The sequence below is a fragment of the Passer montanus genome, unplaced genomic scaffold, assembly GCF_014805655.1.
Source record: "Passer montanus isolate IOZ18808 unplaced genomic scaffold, ASM1480565v1 scaffold53, whole genome shotgun sequence".
In the NCBI taxonomy this organism is placed as follows: domain Eukaryota; kingdom Metazoa; phylum Chordata; class Aves; order Passeriformes; family Passeridae; genus Passer; species Passer montanus.
Window position 1 is genome coordinate 3393361 of NW_024370263.1, and position 24759 is coordinate 3418119.

Consider the following 24759-nt stretch of genomic DNA (forward strand, 5'->3'; position numbering starts at 1 on the left):
TTTACCTCCCCATCAATGTACTTCTCCAAGCAGATGGCACAGTCAGAGGTGGAGCTGCTACTGAGTGTATCCAGTGCTCCACAGTTACTTTCTCGGTGTCCCTTACTTTTGGACTTAAACTTCCTGGTCTCCATTTTCTCCAGTGCTTGCACTGCAAGCCTGTTCATGGAATTCTACATGAGAAGAAACAAAAGAAAAAAAAGAAAAGAAAAAAAGAAAAAAAAAAGCCAATGCTGCTGTGTAAGGGACTAGAGTGTAATAGCAGAGAAACACCACCATAACATATCTTACAGATCATGTCAGCCCCAAGTGATGTATAATTTCTTAAATTAAACAGAGAGAAGGCTAATTAGAATTCAGATCAGAAGCCTCATGGAAAAGAATGTATGCCACATGCAGAAGTGAGAATGATAAACTACTCTGAACTAGAACTGGATGAAGGTGCTGACAAATGGGATACACTGCAACTTCTCAACTGATGGGCTGCAACTATTCAAACCAACATATAAAACTTGGCCAGGAATTTTTTTTCTATGTCAATATGTCAATATTGATTGTAATGTCCCAATATGCTGTTATCACCCTATTGCCTGGAGCAATACTTGAGAAAGGGATTAAAATGAAATGTTATAAATTAGCTGTATTATTTCCTCCAGGACAAACTCTAAGTATGTCACCTGGAATTTATAGAAGTATACCAGTGCTACTGATAACCTGTGAGCAACCAGCAATGTTCTTTCTTCCCAGTGCCTAAGTGGACTGCTTCTGCACTGTTTTCATTCCAGGATTTAACTGAACGAACATCATGGGTCGATGTAAATCTCCTTTAAAGATATTTCCAAGTTCTGCTAAAGGCCTACCCGCATGGACAAAACCACACAGCCACCAAGATGGCTACTGTAAGTCAGTGGCCTGCATTTCCCAAAGCTGCAAGCACATTTTAGGACAAAGTAAGAGAAGCTAACCTTCAGCATTCAGTGAATTCCCACTACTGCTCTTACCTGACTGCGTCGCTGTTTCAGTTTGATCTTGACAAGAAGAATGAGGCAAACAAGAGACACAACCACAAAGAAGGCCAGGAAAATTCCCATATCAAAGTACTCGGTGGGTTGCTTAAAAAATAAAACAAAGGTATTATTATTCCTTCCTTTAGATCATACTCAAAGCTGTTGTTTCTTTCTCTTTTAATTTCTCAGGGGTCATTGCTGAGTGTACACAGTCAGAATGGCAGAAGTCAGGGTACACATTGTTCTGTTCATTACCTGGGATTCTAAGAGACAAAACCTGTGTTTTGTGCGCCACTGCAAGTGAAAGGAATACACAGAATGCCAAGCATGGGATACCAGGTTTACAGTCTCTGAACTGCAAAATCCAGGTTTTTAACTGAGTGAATCGCACCAAAACAAATTTTATAGCTTATTGGGTTGCTTATGCATGTAACTGACTGAAAAATCAACATTTGAAATTTCAAAAAATGGCCCACTTCTCAAATACATTTCTTAACAGAAGGATTCCATTAAAACGAAAACCAAAAAACTAAAGTGGTAAGGACATGGATGACCTCTAGTTTTGTTCTTCTGTAAACTATATGTAGAGTGTTAGGGGGAAAAAAGGTCTAAAAAATCTATTTTATATTACAATTACAAATATCAGATAATCTCATAATTAATCTACGTTTAAAATATTACACAGAATTATTAGTTGACACAGGGCAAACTGCCTTACAAAACTGAATGATCAGGAGTGTGCAATAACTAAGAAAAAGGAAAACTTCTGTGTGAATTTCTATACTCAAAAGTATCCTTCTGAAAGACAGCAGATGCCACATTGTGGATTTCATACTTACACCAGGTCCAGCTGCTTGTCCACAGTTCTCAGTTTATTTAGGTCAACAGAATTTCACATGTATTAATGCACACAAGGAGCACCAGAACATCTTCACCCCCAGTGCAGTGAGCAAGCCCTGCCTGCAGTAACAGCACTGAGATACCCAGAGAAAGGATCTGAGAGTCTCACCCGTGGGGGGCGATGCTGAATCCTGGCCCGTGCCACTTTCTGCTTGTTAACTATGTTCATGAGCTTGACAGCATCAGCACCTTTCACATACACCACTGGTCTCTTCAGAGGGTCCTCTGAGCCCTGGTTCAGCTAGAACAAAAAAAAGGAGTCTGCTCAGAAGGCACGTTTCAGGAAAACCACCTTCCTTCTGAACAATGCAGAGAATGGTTAAGGAGTATGAACATGGAATTGATTTCAAGCACCCATTGTTCTCTTCTAGCACAGACTTTTAGTTAAGTATTCCACAGAATTAAATCTGAATTAAACTTTTTACTTATGCTGCCTTTTTTTTTATGGACCAAAAATAAGATTAAGCATAAGCAAATGCTACTTCTGAACAGCCACTTGAACTTAGCTGCATCATGGGTCAGTGCAGATATTAATACTGTAATGTTAAAACTCACAATGAAGAAGAATAAAAATCTGCACATTAAAACAAAATTGTCCCTGCTACATTTTATCAATCTTTCAACTTCAACTTTTTCACACAGAAATTTCTTCAGCTCTCTGAACAATCTCATATCAGAAACCTGTCTTTCAGGCTCTTTGTACCTAGCCAAGTTAAGTTAGTAATTTCTGATGTTTAACTCTACCAACTCATTCAAAATTACTTGAGTTCTAGCAACTATGAGACCTGATTGCAGGATGGGGGGCCTCAAAGACTAAAGTATTTGAATAGACCACATAATTCACCCTGAAACTTCCTTCCAGGTCCAGCTATGTTTTGTCCAAAAGGTCAAATCATAGAATCAGAAAATAATGTGTGTGGGAAGGCATGTCATGAGCCCAACCTCATGGTCAAGGCAGGGTCAACTGTGACATAAAATCAGGCTGCTCACAGCTTTATCCAGTGTAATCTGAAAACCTTCAAGTGTGGAGAATGTGCAACTTCTCTGGCCAATAATTGCAGAACAACAATCTGCTAAATTATATACCAGAGAGAGTTATAACTACACAAGAGAATTGTTCTGTTAAAAAACAGCACCAACATGATAAATTCATACAGCTTATTCTGACTGATGACCAAAATAAGAGTGCAGAGGCTGGTTGATAGAAAACAAGCAATGCACTGACAAGCAGATGGAAATGGTACAGGGGAAAGGAATGAGATGACAGGTCAGGAATGTGAGTGAACAGGAGCATCTTATGGCTGAGATTAACATATCTGCATTGTTGACAGCTACCTGTTAGTTCTGGCCAAACCATGTAGAAATTACCAGCTGACTGGTAATTTCCTGATTAAAAGACTCTACTTAAACTGACCAGATGATGATAACAGATTTCATTGACACTTTTTAAAAGTGATTCTTCCTAGTATTTGGAGGATTTTCTGAGAACACTGATCAAACTTCTTTTAAGTCAGGTGTCTTGTGATGAGCTGAAAAATAGCTGCAGCATCCAGGGACCCTACATGTCTACAAGCCTTGCTGGCCTAGGGCCAAATCCAATCACTGTCCTTCCATTCCCAGACACATACTCTCTCTCATGATTTCTTGTTCAAGAGAGAATTCTCCCAGTTCCTCAGTCATTTTTGCACATTGTCAGACTCTTGCTAATCATGATGCTCTGGGTGCTGTTACTCCTCTTCAAATATGCAAATTAAAACTAAGAAACAAGTCAGACTCCAGAGAGCATTTCTAAAAATAAAAGTTTCATTCTTAATTTACAGCAAAAGATACTCAGATCAATAGGAGTAAAACCCATTTAGGCAAAGTCCTTTTATTTGGCATCTACCAAATTATCTGAGGACAATTCTTCTGGTCAGGCCTGCTTCCAATTTCTGTTCATGGACTGGCAGAGGGACTGCCTTTCATAATACCCCACTCCTCCTTTTCAAAGGAATCTCCCTTATTTGTTCTAATGCTTGGTAACAAGCACACATGAGAAAATTTCCTAAACAGCTCCCCTCAAGTGTCTTAGGATATTTCCATTTGAACCAAAGATACTCCAGATTACCTCATGTCAGTTTTCCCTCCACTGTCTGTCATTGTTTTTCACAATTCCATTATGAGTGCCAAAATGGTATTTATTTTAAAGACAAATTACTCAGCACCCCAATGTCAAAGGTTCTGAAGACTTTAGATGAGAATCAAAATCCATTAAAAACAAGCATCCAGAGCAGCATGAGAACAGAGCCAATCCAGTAACTGTAACTTTTAGAGTATGAAAGCTGCATCCAGTCATTCCTCTCCTGTTTGCCAGTGTTTCCACAGGCTCTTTCATCTAGCAGAGCCTACTCACTGTGTCAGCTACTGCTCTAAGCCACTAACCTTCTTCCTTTTTATTGGTACACCCAAAATATTCAAACATCCACTAGACTAATTTCCCAGCTCCTGGGGACAGATGCACCCAGTCTATTATTTATAATCAAGCAAAGAAAGCTGTTGTTAGAGGGAAAAGAGCAAGAGACAGTAACTCAGCTTTCCCAAGTTCAGAGCAGGGTGGCTGAAAGTAACCAGAAGCTGCAACACAGAGTTAAAAAATAGAAAATGACAGATCACATCTTTGTAAAGAGATTTTTCCTGTGTAGAAAAGGGGAAAAAATATCCCTGTGAATGTTTTCAAGATCAGAGCTTGATGCAACTTTGATGCACATGCAGACCACAGAACTCAAAGCACCCATTGCACAGGATCTTCTGCATTCCTTTGTCCAACAGATGCTCATTTCAGAATTAAAGCCAGCTTCTTTCATGTAAACATTGATGATCTCCCTTTTCCCCCCAAGAAACACAGGCTGCACTTAAAAACCTTCAGCTCCACTTGTTTCTGCTGTAACAGAAACAGCAGTTTTGTTTCAAGACTAAACAGAATTAAACAAAATGCAGAACTATTTTTGTGCTTATGTTTCTTCACTGAAATAACCTAAAATTAGCTGAAGTATGCTAAAGCCTTTCATAGGGCTATTACCTCACCCACTTCAAATAAAAAGACGAAAGTTATAACAAGACTTGGAAAAAGAAGAAAAACCCTGCTTGTCCACAAAATACATAGGCAGAAATCATCAGCTGTAAATGAGAAAGAAATGGTTATAAGTTTTAAAAATAAACTCGTTTAGGATCAGGTTTGAAAGTTGTTTCACAATCTCAAAAATAGCAGCTGTTCAACAACACTATTGATCACAGGCTGGTTAGGCCAAACATCCTGTGTTTTGTACACAGAGCTGTGCAAAGAAAACCTCCTTGATTAGATAATGGGCCACAAAAAATTTGCCTCCATCCTCTTTCAAAATCATAATCCCAGACCTAGATTCTAGCAAAAGCTAGAAGAAAAAAATCTAACTCCCCCAAGTTTTCCCTTTATACCAGGCTCCCAACACCTACACTGCTGCCTGCCTGACATTGCTGCATACCTGATCAATGGCATCTGGGTTTTCAGAAACATCAAAGATGACCGCTGTGGCTCCTCGCTGCACTGCTCGTTTGGCCTGCAATAAGAAAGACAGCATCCTCAGTCCCACCCCAAAAATAACTTCTTAACTCAAAAATTACTCCCTCTCCTCATCTCCAGATAGAAAACGTAACATTTTGTGTTTCTCTGTAGTTAAAACAAATGACAGGACAATTACAAACAGGAGTTCCTGAACCAGCATGGAATGTAGTTAAACTTCACTACAGCTTCTAAAGTGTGTCTGCTCCTTTCTTCTGAAACTCCTCTTTCAACAACCTTTTAAAGGAATTCAAATGAGATTTAGACCCTCTTAAGACTTTAAGTAGAAGAATTTTTAAAAATTATATTATTTTTCCTGGAAGTGCCATTAGAAACCATCTTCCCTATGACTTGGAGTGGAGATAAGGTCCCTAGTGTAGCAAATTGCAGTGGACTGGGTTCTTTACACTTTTTCAGTGTCATTCTCACAAACTAGGATATCACAATCTCAAAATGTGCCTCAGAGGATACTGCTTTTTCTGACCATCAGAGGTCAGAACTGTTGCATACGTTTCTCATGCTGATCACAGCTATAAGTGCACAGCTTTTCATCAAATACAGTCCAAACCTGGAGTTACCAATTGCACATTAGAAGATATTAAAATCCTCTGGGGTAGAGAAAACAAGGCTAACACAGGGGTTTTATCCTGCTTCTGCCACTGTGTCTCTACATGCACTGTTCAAATGTTGCTCAATGGCTCCACAAAGCAGACATTCCCAGTAAGTTTTCAAAATCCTATTAACTTTATGGACACAGAATATAAGAAATTATTTCTCCAAGCAATGACAGCTATCACCACCACAGTACTAAACAGGAAGGCACTGGCCCTCCACACAGACTACCAGAACTTGAACTTATATTGAGATATAAGAGAAACCAATAAAAGTAATAAATTATGAAACATTACTCAGCAGTTTCCTGGAAAAATGTTGGCCAATACAGAGAAGTTAGTCTGAATACATAAAGTTCACTTGCTTTGCTCTATTCTCCTATTTTATTCTAAATCAAAAAGGCCCATCAGACAGCACATGAGGGAAACCAACTCCCAAATTATAGCTTTTTCTCAGCCCACCAGGTATTTGTCCCCTTTGAAGTCGGCACACCTGGTTAATGACTAAGAACTGTTGGGAGGAAGAGTTAAAAGGAATCCACCACCCATTCTCCCTTGCAGCAGCCCTGAGGTGAGGGCTCATCCAGGTTTCCCTAGAAGGCACCCCTTACAGACACGCACTGCTCATAGAACTGTTCAGGCTATTCCGATTGTTTTTTCGGGATGATCAGTCAACAAGCAAGGCCCCTTGATCTCTGAAGAGATTTTTAAAGAGATTTCGCAGATCAGCGCTGACAAAAACTCCTTAATTGCGCGAACACACTGAACGAGCAGCAAGTTTCCACCACCGGGTGTTAGGAGAGGAAAAGCACCGAGTAAAAACATCATAGTGCGGAGGTTAATGGCAAATGGGGGAGACTCGTGTGGCCATCCTGCCAAGTGTGGCGTTCGTTTCACTGTGGCCAAGTGAGGCTCATTTAACTGTGGCCTAGCGAGGTTCGTTTCACTGTGCCCTGTGAGGCTCACTTCACTGGGGCCAAGTGAGGCCCATTTCACTCGTGGCCACACGAGTCACCCCCATTTGCCATTAACCTCCACACCACGATGTTTTTACTCGGTGCTTTTCCTCTCCTAACACCCGGAGGTAGAAACTCCCCTGTGAGGCTCATTTCACTGTGGCCAAGTGAGGCTCGTTTCACTGGGGCCATGCAAGGTTTGTTTCAAGGGGGCCAGACGAGGCTCCCTTCACTGTGCTCTGTGAGGCTCGCTTCACTGGGGCCAAGCGAGGCTCCCTTCACTGTGCCCTGGGAAGCTCGTTTCACTGGGGCCAAGCGAGGCTCCCTTCACTGTGCTCTGTGAGGATCGTTTCACTGGGGCCAAGTGAGGCTCGTTTCACTGGGGCAATGCAAGGTTCGTTTCACGGGGGCCACGCGAGGCTCCCTTCACTGTGCCCTGGGAAGCTCGTTTCACTGGGGCCAAGCGAGGCTCGTTTCACTGGGGCAATGCAAGGTTCGTTTCACGGGGGCCACGCGAGGCTCCCTTCACTGTGCCCTGGGAAGCTCGCTTCACTGGGACCAAGCGAGGCTCGTTTCACTGGAGCCCAGCGAGGCTGGCAGCCCGAGCCCGGCGGGGCTGGTTTCCCCGCGCCCTGCGAGGCTCCGGCCGCCTTCCCCCGCCGGCCCTGAGGGAGCCGCGGCCGCGCACAGCGCCGCCCTGCGGCCGCGGCGCCCCCGCGCCGGAAGCGCCGCCGGTCCCCGGCCATGGAGGGGAGAGGAAGGGCCGGGGCCGCGGGGAAACGCGGGGATTTCGGGGATTTATTCCTTGCTGCGGTTTAAATCCTGACACCCAGGGAAAGGCGCTCCCGCCTGGAAGTTCGCTCCAGCCAAACTTCCCCCGCCGGAGGCGCTGACCACTGGTGCACAAGGTGCTAAAGAAGCGCTCCCGCCGCCCCGGGGCACGGCCCGCACCGGGCGCCGGGAGCCAGCTCTCTCCGGCGGGCTCGAGGCTCCGGCTCCGCGGCTCGGGGGCCGCCCGACGGGCCAGGTTCCGCTGGCCGGAGATCAGAGAGCGGCTGCCTGCCCCGCCTGCAGCTCGGCCGTGAAGCCGGGCGGCGCTGAGGGCAGCGGGAGCGCCGCTGCTCCCGGGCATTGCCCTCCCGCTCCCCGCAGGAGCGCACCTGTGGCCGGGGCAGCCTCCAACACCTGCCGGCCCTGCTGCATCCCCGAAAATACCCGCGGGACAGCTCAAGTCAGAACGTCTTTGAAAATAGCCTGTCCACTCGTCAGTAATCAGGGCAGCTCAAAATAACACAGCAATGCTGAGTCCCACTTAAAATAATGCCAGTTTGTAATAGGCACGTGATTTTATTTTTTTTTGGGCTAGCCAGCACTTAGACTCCCTGAAATAATTTTTCTAAGTAAAGTGACCAAACCTGCATCAAAAATAAACACAAGGTCGATGAGGGGGGAAAAATAAGCTAATACAGTACATGCTTTACTTTTACATTTACAGTACCTGTGGCAAACAATCAGAGATTTCCACAATTCCATTCCCATTCATTTGCCAGGCCTATTTCTTTCTGTGATTGTCTTCTATGGCTTAAAACAAATGACTACCACTATGTATCAGTATTCTTCCCCTTTTGTAAAGAGTAATAGAAAACAAAAAAAAAGGTAATTGCACTTCTCATAATTCAAGTGATCACTTTGTTCACAGCGACAACAACCTCCCATTCCATCTCTGTGCTCAGAGTCTAGAGTTTATGCTACTACAGAACAATGGACGTTACCAATAAAAAGCACATTAAATACTGCCTCAGATTAAAATCTGGCAGAATTTACTAGACCCTGTAATCTAAGTAAGATAAGAGGAAATGCACGTGACAGAAGCACAAGAAAAATACCTCTCCACATCCCCAGGCCTGAGGAATTTTAAGTTATTACCTCAAAGAACACCAGAGAGATTTTAAGAGCTCTGCACTACCTCCCTGTGGGCCAGGCAAATACAATAAGGAAGTAACAACTTCCTTGATGAGGCAAACTTTCATCCCAAGGGACCAAATAATTATTAAACAGGTGCATGTTCCTCTTGTTCATTCAAGTCAGGTAGGACAGCAACAACCAAAACAAAGTTCAGCTCCTTCCTGAAGGACTGTGCAGGCTTGCACATATGCATGGCAAGCATCTCCTCCCCTCTGCTTTCCAGTACGGTTTCATTCCAATTATTGTTTCAGTCAGAACACAACAGTGGAGAAACCATCATAAGAAAAGCTGCGTAACAAGGTTCCCCTTTAAGAGAAAAATCATACCAACAACATCAGCCTCTATTCATTACATTTACTTCTTTGCCAGAGTTAGAATTCCCTGAGAATATCCAGCAGTATTTGCACCAGAGGACATGGCACCTTAATCTAATGGATTTCAGAGAGTGAATAAATTACAGAGGAGAGAAAGACCAAGGCTTAAACTATAGGTGGGGAGATCAAAGTTCATCAAGCACTGCAAGCTCTGCCATTTACATCAACATTGTAATGCATTACACATCTTGCATTAAGAGAGTACCTTTTGTTGAAAATGGCTATTGGCAGAGCCAGATTACTACTTATAAACTATTTTAAGTTAACATCCTGGATAATACTGATGGACTGAAGGGAGAAAAGGATGCTTCAAAAGTATTGGCTGCCTGTATAAACCACAGATATATCCTGGTGATATAAACTTATGCTCTCACAAATGTTTTTACATTAAAAACTACCTATCTCTCTTCCTGGATTTGTACAATTGTTCACCCAACTCTAGGTATTATCTTCTTGGAACCTAGTATGCTCTAGTTAACAAATATTTATTACAATTATGGCATGTGCTACATGAGGAGGTTGATTTATTCCCTGGGTTAAGAAAATAATGAAGCTGGGGAAGAGGAGGTTGGGCAACGGTTTAAGGAATAACCAGTACAAATGCCAGTAAACTCCTCTTAGCAAACTATTCCATGGGGTGTCAGCATTATTAGCTGGTCCTCCAAAATGAGGGCACAGTACATAGGAAACAGTCCTATGGATCCCAAAAGCAAAATGCTGATAGAACTAAGGGTAACAGCACAGCTCCAACACGTATAACAATGGCTTTTTCCTACTGCCATTCCTTTTTTCAGTACATCTTGTTTTTTGGGGCAGATAATACGGTATTACTCTAAATCAGTGTAGAGACTGTTGAACAGAGTAGTCAATAAAATTGATTTGTATGCCCTTAATAAAATTGATTTGTATGTCCTCATTTAACTGACAACTGACCCAGCCTGAATTTTCTCTGTCAGTTTTTGAGGGTTTTTTCCCCCTCAGTTTCTCTATGAACTAATAATTATTGAACTTGAATCATATTTTCTGGATATTCCTAGCCCATCAAATCAAAAGTCTATGTCAGATGTCTCTACATGGTGGAGTCAGTGGTCATTAATCTGACAAAAGAGTGGGATTATGCAAGCAGTGTTAAGTGGAACATTTTTCATAGCTGATTCTATCATCAGCTGTCTTCTGGTGCTTTGAAATAAGAGAAGTCAGCCTCTCACACAGTGTACTGGTAACACACGAGCAACACTCTGTGACATGCAACTTGCAAACTCTGTGACTCCAAGGAACAAGATTTTCAATGAAAAGCTGCAGTGTCTTGTTTTACTGCTCTGGAAAAGCAGTTCAAGGATTTCACCGACCTTGACTGCTAGGGAATACAGCTGAAGGAATGAGGTTTCCATCTGCAATATTTCAGCAAAATAAATGATGGATATAGCAACTCAGTGGTCTTGGTCTTCTCTTGAGCAGACTCAAAAGTAACAAAGTCTGTTCCAATATCAATTGATTTGTACCTGTTTTCTCCATATCAAGGTCAAGTGAGAACACAAAGATATAGACCATATTACTGAGATGTGATGCAGAATATGCAGTACTAGGTTCTATAATATTGGCTTTTCTAGTAGAGGTTTGCTGCAGTTATGTGGTTAAACTATGACACTTCTGCAGACTTGTCTTCATTTGATTTATTTTTTTTTTTTTAATATTAGCAGAGGACACCTTTGGTGCTGAAATGAGCATTAGGAGCCTGCTTTATCAGGGTTTAACTTTCTGCAGTTTTGAGAAAACCTCTGTTAAGTCTGGACAAACCCAGGAAGTTGTGTTGATGAGGAGACCACTGGTTCTTACATAAATACATGATGAATCTGCAGGTTGTGACAAGGAGATGTTGCCACTGCCAGTCTGCCACTCCAGTCAGCTGAATGGTACTCTGACCCTGATGCTCTCGAAGCCCTAAACTTCTTCAGGGGAGAGGAATACCTTAAACAACCCTGTTAAAACAAGCAGTGGGTATGAACTGCACCCCCATTCTATGGATGGCAGCATTAGATTTTCAGTATGGCAGAAATGGCATCACATGAAGCTAGGCAGTAACATCCAAACCTCATCATTAAGTACCCTACACAAAACCCACAGCATTTTCTTTGCAACTGTGAAAATGCAAAAACCTATTTCTCTCAGAGCTACACAGAATACAGACAACAACATCTGAACAATCCAGGCCTCTCTCTTTTCTCCCCCCCCCGGCTACTATCAGGCTCAATCAATCACAAAAAAATACCTTGTCCCTTGAACCAACACTGGAGCTAGCAAGCCAGGCCACAGGCCAATTCTGCAGGGCAGAGGAGGAAGGAGAAAAGGACAGCCATCTACTTTGCAAACAGCAGAAGTTACAAATTAACCAACTGATGCTTCAGACCTGTTAATGTACAATTCCCTGGTAATTCCAGAAACTCAGTTAAGCCAAGCATAAACAGGATGCCATTTCAAACCTTTTCTGAGATAATGAAAAAGGAACTTTCTTCTGTCTGAATATTTCTGTCTTAAAACAAGACAGTCAAATCCCCATATATCACACCAGCATAAAACCCCTTCCTGACTGGAGTACTCAAATTCTCTGGCACCTTGAGATATGTTTTATACACATGCCCTATATTACACAGCATTACAACAGCTGCTTACCAAATTAAGAAGTATAGGAAGTGTGAAGCAGCATTTTAAAATTTAAAAGTATAATCACAAAACCAATGTATATTTCAGTAAATTTTAAAAAAGAACCTTAAAAAGCTATGTCCTTGCAGTTTTAAAAAAACTATCACCTCATGCAATACATAATCACATCAACACTATATATACACACCAGTGTGATTCACACCACTCAGTACTGAGAGGCTCTCAGATGGTTAAAATAAAAAACAAGAAAACCAAAGTGTCTCTCTTTTCTGGGGTTAGGGAGAAACTGTTACCAGTTCTGAGTCTAGACTGAGTAAAAACAGTAAGAAAAGGACATTTCTTTAATCCTGAACACAGCAAAGCCTGCTGGCTGCGCATCTCTTAAGATCCATTTCAGAGTCATGGGACTGCACTCCCCAAGGCTGACCTCTGCTATCACCACTCTGCAGGCCAGCAGCCTTGTTGCTATGACAAGGCACAGTCACAGAGAGAAGGGCGAGCACTGGAAGAGATCAAAGGAGGGGACTGGGGTCTTGAACTAGATTACATATTCACAGAGAACCTAGCACACTCAGCAAGAACTGAGTGGCTGCATTCACAATTGATGGTTAACCCTTCAAGCTTTTCCCAGAGCTTCTATATACAGTTACCTTTGAAATATAATGGTCACAGGATGAGAATAGTTTAGGTATTATGTACTATATCATATGCTATAAAGCACCACTACAGCCAATCCAGATAATTCTAACCTTTTTACTGAAAGCAGATGGATAGAAACAACAAACTAGACCTAAGATAATTGTGTAAACATACATGCAAGCATGTTGTGGTGCTGAGAGAATAAAAACCAGAGCTATAACAAAGCACTGGAGGAGTTGTAAATTATAGAAACTATTAATGCAGACCACTATAAAAAGGCATCCCTAAAGTACCCAAGCTGTTTAAAAAGAATGTACTGAAGCTCCTCCTATAGGCATGTGCTCTAACTTTAGAATTATAAACTGCTATTTATGTACATCAAAAGGGAAAACAAGGAATTATAAGAATTGTCTTGTATTTAGAATGAGAAGAGGCAAAACTTTGAAAAATTGTTAATAAGAATTCCACCTAACCTCAGTCTGATTAATGGGGAATGCTTTGTATCAGCTGCCTTGCTCAGCCTCACCCTCAGGAAGCTGACCTTCATCAATAGGTTGGTATCTACTGTGAACAAGGACATTTTAGAGATAACACAATTATCTGAGATGATGAAACAATAAATCCATATCTCAATAGTGACAGAAAATGCAGTGCTCTTTGCAGGATTAAGTGCCTGCATGCAGTGCCTAACAGTATATTCAGATGGACATGATATACACCAAGGTGAGCAGAGAAGAAGCAAAGGTATTTTCACTTCTACACATATCAGAGTGCTGCAGTCCATCGCCCTGGAGGTTCTGCCCTCATTGGCAGGGATGAGCATCTGCATCCAAGAGTACAGAAAGGCATGTAAGCCCTAGTGAGGGACTCCAGTCTTTCTGAATGAACAAAAAATCATGTGGGATGCCCTTGGAATCCAGTAGGACACTGCTGATTCTGTGAGATCCTCCCTCTCTACTACTAGAATCAGCTTGGGTAATAAGCTGCATAGGTAAAATCTGCAGGGTGGGCCAGTATTCCAGTTTAGCTAGCAGCTTTTCATGTTCATGGCTGGCTAATACAGGATGATATGGCCCTTCTTCCAAACAGTTATCCTTGGTTTTGAATTAGTATAGCTTCAAGGTCCCAGACGGTGGTGGGCCCTTGTTGTTAAGTTTGTTGACTCTGTAAAAAAAAAAAAAATTTAAAAATGAAAAAAAAAAGATAAAAAGAAGGGGAAAACAAAAATGAAAAAGGTGGAGGATTTTTGTTACAAAGGGAAACTGGAAACTTCTCTCCACGCAAGCAGAGACATGGCTGTATTGCAGAGGCCTCGGGGCAAGGATTAAAGAAAAACAAAATAGAAACCCTTCCATCTCTAATTAGGGTCTTCATTTGCCAAAGAGCCATTCCACAGCGGGAGGAATTACATTCAAGCTGTTGCTTGGATAACGTCTCCCAGCAGGTTGGCTCCTCAGAACAGGCTACTCTGAGCCAACAGTTTCTGGTTACTTGGAGGCAAGCAGCCTGCATATTGTTTTAACTGGCCTGGCTTTTACAGCCAGTTTTGCTGAAGAACAATCTTCTATTCAGAATGCAGAGATAAAAGCTTCACTTGTTTTGAATTTGTCGCCAGTTTCTTTATCCCTTTCTTTTTTTAAACATGGGAATTATAGGTTCTGGAGATTGCATTATTTCCCTTGTAGACTTCAATGTTTTTCTCCCTCTAGCCACTTGATTCCTTGCCAGTGAAGGCTGCTGTCTGAAGTCCAGCCATTCATCAGCCCCTACCTCATCATTAACACTGTGGTGCTGGCGGTCACAGCTCATTGCTGGCGACAGGAAATCCTAACTTGCAAGAGGTTAACCACAGCCCATAAACAGTCAGACTGGCTCATTAGACCCTTACACTCAGCTGAAGCGACCCTCTGGGAGTTTCAACACCATCCATGGACCTGAAGTCTATGGATTCTGTGCTCTTTGCAAATGCCTCCTTCCCCCCCACACCCATTTCAAAGCTCAATATTTGGATCCTCAAGGCTAAGGCCCATCTTTCTTCCTATCCCAAAGGATATTTGAGCAATTTGAAAAATGACATGTCTGTGATGTGCTCTCTTGGCTTACCAACTGAACAAACCACCAATGGGCCAAGAACTGAGACATTAATGCACTAGAATACATACATTCTTGTGATATTTTAATAGTCTCTGTGAGAGTTTCATATCCCTACTGAACAGTTCTAAGGCCAAAGAAATGCAAATACTACTAATGTATAATTAATATGTATAACCTAATTCATGTCACAAATATGTCCAACTCAAATGTTCAACAACTAACCTGCTAGAATTGTAAGTAGCTCAGTCAGGACTCCCTACACTGACTAAAAAGCACTTCCTACTCATTTGGAGTTCACAGTATGATCACTTGTTTCATTTGGACTCATTTCCTTGAACTCAGTACAAATGTTAAATCATCATGTTATCCAAAACCACACCTCTAGATATCACCTGGTCATCAAAAAGATAAAATGTTTAGAGCAGAAAAACATGTTCTGGCAAATTATCTCAAAGCAGTAGGATATGAAGCACAATTTGTGTAATTTTTTTCTCTTTCCTTCCTTTCAGTCTTGTGAAAATCATTGCAAAACATTTCCACTTTATGTCTGCAATTTTTCAGGATCCAGCTTTTTACCACTGTCAATTGTATCTGCCCAATTTTTATTCTGAATATTGGAGTCCCTCTGATGCAGCTCTGGTTACATTCCGAAGTTCTCCAATTTCTTTCAAAGCCTTCTGTCTCCTAGTGCACCAAAATTAGGCATGTCACTCATCTGTGAAGTCCTAAATAATTCCATTCCCTGCCTCCATATCTGCTCCTTATTTTCTTCACTTTCTGGTCCATTTATCTGATTTTGCTTGCCAGGCTTCTTTTGTGCTCATTTCTATCCTCCAACACAGCAGCACTTACTTGCTCTCTCACTTCTCTGTTTCAAACTCTTGCCACTATGCATTTCTCCTGTTAGAGAAATAGGTAGAGTGTCCATATAAAACAAAAACAACTCTCAATGTTTGAAAGGCTTACAAGGCACATAGAATAATGAGGGTCCAGAAACTTAAGAAACATGAAGCATTTCCATATTATTATTATTTGTAAGTGCAGCATACTTTAAATAATCATTCCTCAGTCTTTAATCAGCCCTTACATTAATTTCACTGGGGGATCTGACTGAGCTGAACTCCAGTAACACATGGAGTGCAACAACAGCTGCTTCTTTAGCTTAAGGGAGAAGCAGCTGTGTTCCACAGTTGGTTTCAAAGGAGTGAAGATGGTGCTGCGGACTGCTAAGGACTCAACTCTAAAAGTGGACTTTTATTTAAAGTAATCAATCCAACAATGGCAAATCTAAGGAGTGCCCAGAGGGAGAAACACGAGAGAGGGCTTTGTTCATGAATAGCTGCTGCTTTTCCTAACTGTGCAGGCAACATGGAAAGAAAGTTAGTAAAATAATACAGTAGCAGATTGCTGGCACTAGTTACCAATGGAAAGAGCTCACCACCACCCATGAATGAAAACCTGACAGAGCTACTTCTGCAGAGCTGCACGACCTGATTCAGTCCTTGTTTGGCCCTTCCTTTGAGCTCTCTCCTCTTTGGCTTTGATCCAGTTCTTTTCTTTCCTTCTGCATCTTTCACTGTACAATCCATACACAAACCTTTCCTCTCTCCACATTTCAACTGGCTTGCCTGTCAATTCTCTCTCCTGTGCTCAACCTCTCCCTTCTCTCCTCAAAGGGACTCCAGAAATTACAGTGGAAAGTGGAGATGGAATGAGAGGATTTAAAGAGGGAATACGTGAGAGAGGTACTTATAAACTCAAGAATTCAGTTATAATGATGACACTGCTGTTTCATGCAGTGGCCACATGCTCTAACACTCTTAGACTGCAGCCTTTTCTTACTTTTGTGCTTCCCATTCAAACCCCCTTCTTCATCTGTTAAAATAGCCTTGGTGCTGGAGTATGGTCTGTGGGGGGTGAAGAGGCAAGGAGATGGGAATCAGAAATGCACTGAGCTTTTGGCAAAAGCATTTCATTCTATATGATTTTTTTCTTCTTCTTGTCTTTTTCTGTGGGCCATTAAGAAAAGCCATCTTCTTTCTGAAAAAAAATGTATTATCCCCTCTTCTGATCTCATTTATGCTGGAGTTTTGTTAGAACTCTAGAAAACATTGTGTCTATATGGTGCAGAGGTCTGATCACACTGCTAACAATGCGGAAGTAGGAAAAATTAATGTCAAAACATAAATGTCATCAAAAGTACTTGCACAAATAACAGTATCACTTCAGATATCATTTTAAAAGATGCATTATGGTTGTTTAAAATGGATGTAAACATTTCAGGTGTCTCGGACATTATAAATGGTGCTGAAGTGGGGAATAACAAGAAACAATCATTATATTACAGTACTTATGAAGTTCTTTGGTGCTTTGGGAAAATTATGATTTTCTCTATATATTCTTTAGAACAAACACAGTAAAGACAAACACAAACATGGCAGGGATTACAATTATATATACTACATTTTTTTTCACAGTAAACCCTAATTTTAGGTGGTGCTAAGACAACAAACCTTGGAAATAAAAAATTTTAATGCAAAGTTAATGAAGACTCTTAAAGAACATGATTGATTCAGAAGGTCTGAATCCTTAACACTAGCCAGGATGCTATTTTTCCCCATTAAAACTCATATTCATTTTTCATTACAGGACAATGGGGTTGATAAAAACAATAGTTTTTGTTTGATCAGGGTTCTGGCATGCTTGACATTGCAATATAGATCTGACAGCTGGTCCACAGCCAAAGGAGTCTAGTCTCATTCAAAAAGCTTTCTTCTCCTTCATAACAACTTCCTTCTTAACACAGAATGTCTGGGAGTTCAAAACAACCAATATTAAGTTTATACTGCCAAAAAACCTTTCTCAGTTTGTAGTCTGCCATACATTTATGCCCACACTGCCATCACAAAAAGTAGACCCTACCTCCTCTTACTTGTTCCTACCTCACTGGACTCTACACTGTCAGCACAAACCTCCAGGTGAAACAAACAAACCAAGCAGCTAAAAAATCACTAATACTATTACTTTTCATCCAGATCAATGAGATTTTGCCATTAAGTTTTGAGACCACTGCCTCAAAAAGAATTACAAATGCTTTTTCGATGCTGTTTGCAAAGAAGAAACACAGGCTAACAGAAGGTAGAAAAGGTCTCCAAATTGTGGAATAGATACCATAAAAAAGATGTCAACTACTTCAATGCATAGAAGAAGTTTTCTTGAAGTGACAATATTTCCCACTGCATACAGCACAGGACTCGGCACAGGGTGCCTGCCTTACTGCAGCTGTCACTACCAGCTGAAAGTCTCTGAACAAGCAAAGTTTTGGAAACACTGACCAATGGTTTTAGGCATGTCTCTCATTAATTTTAGATCTTAATCTATGGCATAGTTCAGTCCTAATTTCTGAACAAGTTTAGCATGGAAGTGTTTGCCTAAATTCAGTATGCCTTTCTACAACTGAACTGAATCCATTTCTACAGGAAATTATCTAAACTGTATATAAAACTATTAATTACAAAGAAACAAAAAGTATATTGTCAGCAACCAATTTCAACATATAACTGTTTGTTTAATTTAGGCTATTAATATAAAGGTGTAAGTTGCTTTTGTTTAATTTGCCTTTTTTATTAGTTTTAGTAACTCTGAAACAAAAAGATTGAAATGGACTCCTCACTGGCCTTCTTGTTTCTCGAGTCTTAGAACAAATCTCTCTTTATTCAGGAACTAAACTACCAACACAGCCCCATAAATACTCATTTGATTACCTTATAGGAATTTTTATACTTAAACTAAATTGTTAGACAAAAGGTTAGGAATCACAGTTCAACTGTTAAGTGCATTTTCAAGTTATGATGATTTTTGCCCCAGACTAACCAGTATAATAATAATGATGACACGGCAAAACAAGAGATTCTTCTAGTTAGTACTTGTGTAAGTTTTTGTAAATAAGCTCTTAGAAAAGAAATGAATGGATATTGGAAGCACTGCTAGGAATTTCCTCATATTACAGATTTCTTTCATCTGAAGAAAACAGGAAGCTGTAGTAGCAGGGACATCCTGTCTTTGTTAGGTTATACTCAGATGCACATCCTCAAATACATATATCCTATTAATACAGAAGAAGAACAGTCCCTGGAAGAGAAAGAAGAACTAAATCCTTTCTTGTGGACTTTCAATCCTGCAGAAAGGGAAGAAGTGCTACTTTTAAACAAATCTTCAGCATTTTCTCACTGTCCTGTACTGAAGTAAAAAACAACGATATTGCTGAATTGTATTTCACAGTCTCAACAGATGTAATTTGCTTTGAAAATTACTGGAGTGGGGGAAGAACAGGAGTCTGCACATTGGAATGTACAGGATTGGAACGTGCAGGTGCAGTGGATCACAGAACCCCAGAGTGGTCTGGGCTGGAAGGGACCCTAAAGAACAGCCAGTTTCAATCCCCAGCCCTGCCAGGGTGCAGGCAGGCAATCAGTATTGCAGGCAACCCTGCTTGTCCCTTCCTCCAGCACAGTGCCACTGCTGGAGCAGTGAAGGAGCCTCATTGTGCTGCCTGCAGAGGGAAGGCAGGAATTCCAGGAGGGGAAAGGTTCCCTTTGAAGCACATGGCACGGAGAGCTTCCCAGTGACCATGGCAACAGCTCAGTGGGTTCCCAGCCTGAGAACCAAGTTACTACAGCCATGCCTCAAAAACAAAAAAAGTCTGAAAGAAGGAGAGAGGGGGAGGTGGGGTTGGGGGTGTGGGGGAGAGAAGCTGAAGCAAAATTAGCCTGGCAGAAACTGAGCGGCTCCCTGGTAGGCAAATCCAGCCAATAATGCTGCTCGGGTTCACGGGGTTTCCTTTTCATTTCCAAAAGCTTTCTTCTTCCTCTGTCATTCCCCTCCTAGCCCTATTCAGGAGCTCATAAGATCAGTAAAACCCAGGCCTTTGCTTTGCCTGCATGCAGCATGGCCTCAAACAGGACTGCACTGTGATCAAAGGTAATGGTAAAACACAGCTGCCACACACACTCCTTGCCTCAACCAAGGCCCAGTTTCCACAGGCACTCCTAACAGCAGAGACCTTTTTTAAACACTTTCATATCCATTACCTCATATAAAGAAGGACAAGCAATGACTAAGAAGGATGAGCAATATCAAAATCAATACGAATTACAAATCACTATGAAAATTACAAAATCAATATGAAAATGGACACATTAAATTCTGTATAGCTACCTGTGGATGAACAACTAGAGCAGAACTTCTAAAAACATGGGCCAAAGTTTTACTTTAAAAACAATCCAAACATACAAAACCACCACCCCTAAATCAAAAAATATCTTGACAACCAAAAGCAACAATAGGAATAAAGCCATACAAAACTTTTTACCAGATTCATGTGCCATGCAATTTACCTCTACAGCTTTTAACTAACCTGCATTCTGCTTCATCATATTCCAAACTTTCAACAATATCTATGATGCCCCACCTTGGGGGCAGGTTAAATCAAACTTAATGAGGAACAAACTGTAGGTTTGCACTCCTTGATTTCTTCCTTCTTTTCTATATGGAAAAAATTCCAATTCCTTTTCCTGTTCAAGACCAGCCCTCCCCCATTTTCCTTTCTTTTCTTTCCCCTACTCCTTTCCTTTTTCCTTTTGCTTCTATTTTTCTTCCTCTCTCTCCCTCCCTCCTTTCATCTCCTCTCCCTCTCCCATTCCTTTCCCTTTTGCATTTTCTTTTAAGTCAGCTGCCAAATCCTAAAAATAACCAGAGGAAGACACATATACACATGCAGCAGGTTTGATATTCACCCAGGCAAAATAGTTTACAGTCCACACTGAATCCTCACATAGCAATTTATGTACCAAACTGCACAAACTGAACTTTTCAGAGACCCAGACAATCACAACACAACTTATTCTCACTGATGTGATAACCAGGCTGACTGAACTGATAAACCTGAAAGAAGCTCAGGGCTGATGCTCCTGCTGCTATCTGCACTCCACAATAATCCAAGAATTCTAAGATTGTCCTCCTAAATCAGGACATAACTTGAGCAGAGTGAGAACTGAGCAGAAGGGTTGCCAGCAAAAGATGGGAGAGGAGAAACTACAGCAGAGAGCATGAAATAGGGAAGAACTATTTCAGGAAGAGAAGAAAAAGTAGAGAAAACACAGAACAATGAAATGCAGTGCAGTATTGACTAGAACCTTGGCCAGACTTCTTTCACCTGCTGCAATTGCTACATATAAACTGACACACTTGGAACTCTATGCCCTAATTCTCTGGACACACCCTAAGCCACATCACCATCATTATGCATCAAAGCAGATGCTACAGAGCTCCTGAAGCAAAGGCAGAGTCTGCTGCTCAGCAGGCCAAGCTTTAGGAAGCTAACATCAGCAAATGCTGAGCTGAACTGATTCTGGAGATGGGTGTGGCTGTGGGGACATGGGGAGTGTAGAGGACATGGTGGGATATGGGCACACAGCAGTGGGCCAGGTATAGAATTTTAACTTTTTTTTTTTTTTTGGTGCAGGGTTCCTATGATTCAACTTCCTTAATCCATTTTGCCCATCTATTTCCTCACATAATTTTCAAGTGCCTGACAGATGGGACTGACCAGACTCCCTGAAATGGCTTGTCTCAAGATTAAACTCACTCCCGAGGTTTGCTTATGGATCAGCATGCATCTCTCAGTACAGAATCTTCTCTAATTCCCATCCTTACAAGACCTCATCCTCAGATTTTATCTTTCTAAGAACAAAGAAGCAACACCTAGAATTTCTGTGAAACAAAAACAGTTTTCCAAGTTAGAAAAAAAAAAGCTGCATTATGCTGAAATTCAATAGAAAGAGAAGCCACTTCATAAAGAGATGTTTTTCACCATGCACAAGTTAAACCTGCAGCAACTTCTAGACAAGCAGATGGCTTCCCATTTCCTTGGAAAAGTGAAATTTTTAGAAGTTTTGTTTATAAATTTACAGAGCCAAGTTTTACATTAAAAAATGTCAACCTGCAATTTTATTTTCTGCCTGATACACTGCTAACCTGAAGTCACCAACACAATCCTACCAAATTCAGGCAGCTGGATTTTAGGATGAATCCCTGTTACAAAGTGGTTTTCAACTACTCAGTTACTGGTAGAACTTGTGGCCCGTGCTCTTTCACACACTTTCAAACCCTCTAGACTTCAAATGCCAACATATAATAACCTCAACACTCAAAAATTCTAAGGCATAAACAAAAGAAGGTCACCTTTCTGCTTTCTTTTTTTTTTAACATATCTGGGAGCAGTAATGGCATATAAATTACTTCACCCCGTAAAACAAAGAGAAAAGTTTTGCACTTAATTTAAGGTTCCAAAGGCCCCATTCCATGGTGAGATTCCAGGATGATGAAAATTTTTATTTTTTGACCAGTACAATAAAATTCACTTGTTATTAGAGGTATCTATCCTGATATTAAAACTAATAAATCTTTCTAGGTTAGAAAGCTTCTCTCTCCCCAAAAAGAGGAAATTATTGTATGTATTGTCAGAAAAATGTGCCTAAGGTAAACCAGGAAGATGCTTTCATTTTGACTGCTTTGACCAAGTAAGAATCCCAGTTGCAGGTCACCCTTTCTACTCCAGTACTGCTTCTGCTAAAAAGCCATTTTTGCTTTCATCTTTGTTAGGTTCCTACAGAGCTCAAAGAGGGAATGCTCAGCTCCCCATCACCATCTCTTTCAACTGAGTTAGGACAGCATCTTTCCCTGAAGTACCCAGAGTGAAAATAGGCAAAATAGGAATATTTTGTGGAGTAAGGGGAATTTTCCCTGGGTTTATTTCTCGCTGATTTTTCTTTGAAAGGAACTAATCCTTCCAAGAAACATTCACATGCAGCCCCAAACTATCCCCTTACCTTTCCTAAGACAGTGAGGCATGGCTTAGGCTCCAGCTCTGGCTGTTCCAATTTCACCACTCCTACCCAGCCATATTCATACAGGTCTTCCTCATCATTGCTATTACACAGTCCAAGTGGATGCATCTGAAACAGAATCAGAAAGAAACTTTTAGCCAATCATTAGAATTGAAAACCATACAGACATAAAAGTAAATAGAATAATAAATAATATATTAAAGTTAGTTTTAAGTTAACATACACCAAAAAAACCTGAAATGTAAGGCTGTATATATGAAGAAGTCAGTATGTTTCTGAAGCATACCATGAGTACAAAATCTTTGCAATTTTATGTAAGCTGTCGTCTTGCTTATGAGAAATTATTTAAGGCTAACAATTAAATGTGATTTTATGTCCTTTGCTCAGCTACAAAATTCTTAACTACAAAGGCCCCCTTGGTATTGCAAACCACCCTTCCTTGCAAACTGACAGAAATAACACAAACTGTTTGGCAGAGTCCCTTATAAAAGCTTTACACATCATTAAGATCCAGACCCCATGTTTCAGAGCCATTATCACCTTTTTTTTAAATAATTGCACAGTATTAACATGCTGTCATCATTTGAGACAAGCCTGTCATGTAAGCCAAAGTAAGATACAAGAAACTTCCTAACCATTGTGAAGCACTCTCTATTGTTTTCTGAACCCAAATGATGTGGGGGGTAAGGCTATCATGAAGTGAGAAACTTCAGTCTCGTTTCAGACATTCATGTTTCTTACTCTAGGCAACAATATGTCTTTGTTTTAATTTCAAATATTTAATCTGTTCCTCCTCCTTCCAACACTTCATGTAGTTACTCAAATTAGAGCAGTTACTCTTATTTTATTATGGCAAGGAGCTTCCTACACATCATTTGTCTTTCCCAAATCTGCTGTCCTTAGGATAATATCTTTGTGTATAAACTGGAGTGTCATACATCTCACTTCTTGTACTGTATACTATCTTCTCCTTATTCTCTTTTTCCTTGGATTTTTCACAGACCCCTGCCTGTTTCCCAGACTTTAACATATATTCAGAGGTCTTTGCAAAAGAAGTCTGTACTTCATCCAGTTTTGTGTCTTTCCTTAAATCTTAACTTTATCAAAACTACCTGAAGAAATCCACAAACTGATACCAACACTGTGACAACTCTGCTTTCTGGTAGCTGATTATAATAGGAGGAGATTATACTGCTCAATAATTTACATATATATACCCCTCACTAATCCATGCAAAGTAGCACCATGTAATGGCCCCTAATCCTACCATCACTTCTGCATCACCAGCTTGTCGTTTTGTCCTTTTCTCCTTTTCTCCCATGTCTTGTACCCTGACTTCCATTTTGCATGTGATACAATACATGGAGTGCTATTTATATTATCTTGTGGGGCCCTAACTTTCTGAGTAACTTGGCTGATTACTGTAAAATATGGGAAACATGACAGTGAACTGACACAATACAGGGATTTTCCGACCACTTGTTATTTTTCAAGATTCATCACCAATCCACTCCAAGAAAAAAAACAAACCACACTGTACTAGGTAGGCTCTTAATTTAGCCTTTCTCCTTTATTTTTTCCCCCTAAATGAGTTACTATCACACACTGCTGAGCTGTCTACCATCTCACATGGATGAGCAATTTAACTTAGTACTAAAAGCTTGGGGGAAGTACTATCACTGGAAGATGAACCACTCCATAATCTCAGTATCTGATGGATAAACTCTTCAGCACAGACATAAAAACAAGGATGGAGTCAGGCAGAGTGCTCTCTCCTAAACTGCCAGGGCAGATATACCAACATAATCAACCCCACAAATAGTCCATGGGATCCTTTAAACAAACACAAAGCTTTAATCAATATTAAGCATCTAAAGAAACAGAGAACCATTTCCTTGATGTAATTCCCTTGACATAGGGTGTATCAATCGAGCTTTGAAACCATAACCCATATCTAAGAAGTTTCTAGTTCAAAATCCTTGAAATATGCTGGGGCACTCTGCACATGCCTGAAAGGGTAAAACTGAAACCACGACTCAGGTGCTTTTATCCAAGGTTACAAAATCTG

The 24759-nt window shown here is 40.8% G+C and overlaps 1 protein-coding gene across 4 annotated transcripts in view; it reads right to left on the reverse strand.

The window, feature by feature from the left end:
• The window catches only part of ZNRF3 (zinc and ring finger 3), a 66935-nt gene that overhangs the window by 8331 nt on the left and 33845 nt on the right, over nucleotides 1–24759 (reverse strand). For 3 of the 4 annotated variants that reach the window (XM_039724399.1, XM_039724401.1, XM_039724402.1), the window contains exons 2-6: nucleotides 22674–22799; nucleotides 5408–5482; nucleotides 2017–2148; nucleotides 1002–1112; nucleotides 6–173 (exon numbers count right to left, since the gene is read on the reverse strand). In XM_039724399.1, coding sequence (XP_039580333.1) covers nucleotides 6–173; nucleotides 1002–1112; nucleotides 2017–2148; nucleotides 5408–5482; nucleotides 22674–22799 — 612 coding nt within the window. The remainder of the gene's footprint in view (nucleotides 1–5; nucleotides 174–1001; nucleotides 1113–2016; nucleotides 2149–5407; nucleotides 5483–22673; nucleotides 22800–24759) is intronic. The other variant, XM_039724400.1, reaches the window with a different exon arrangement.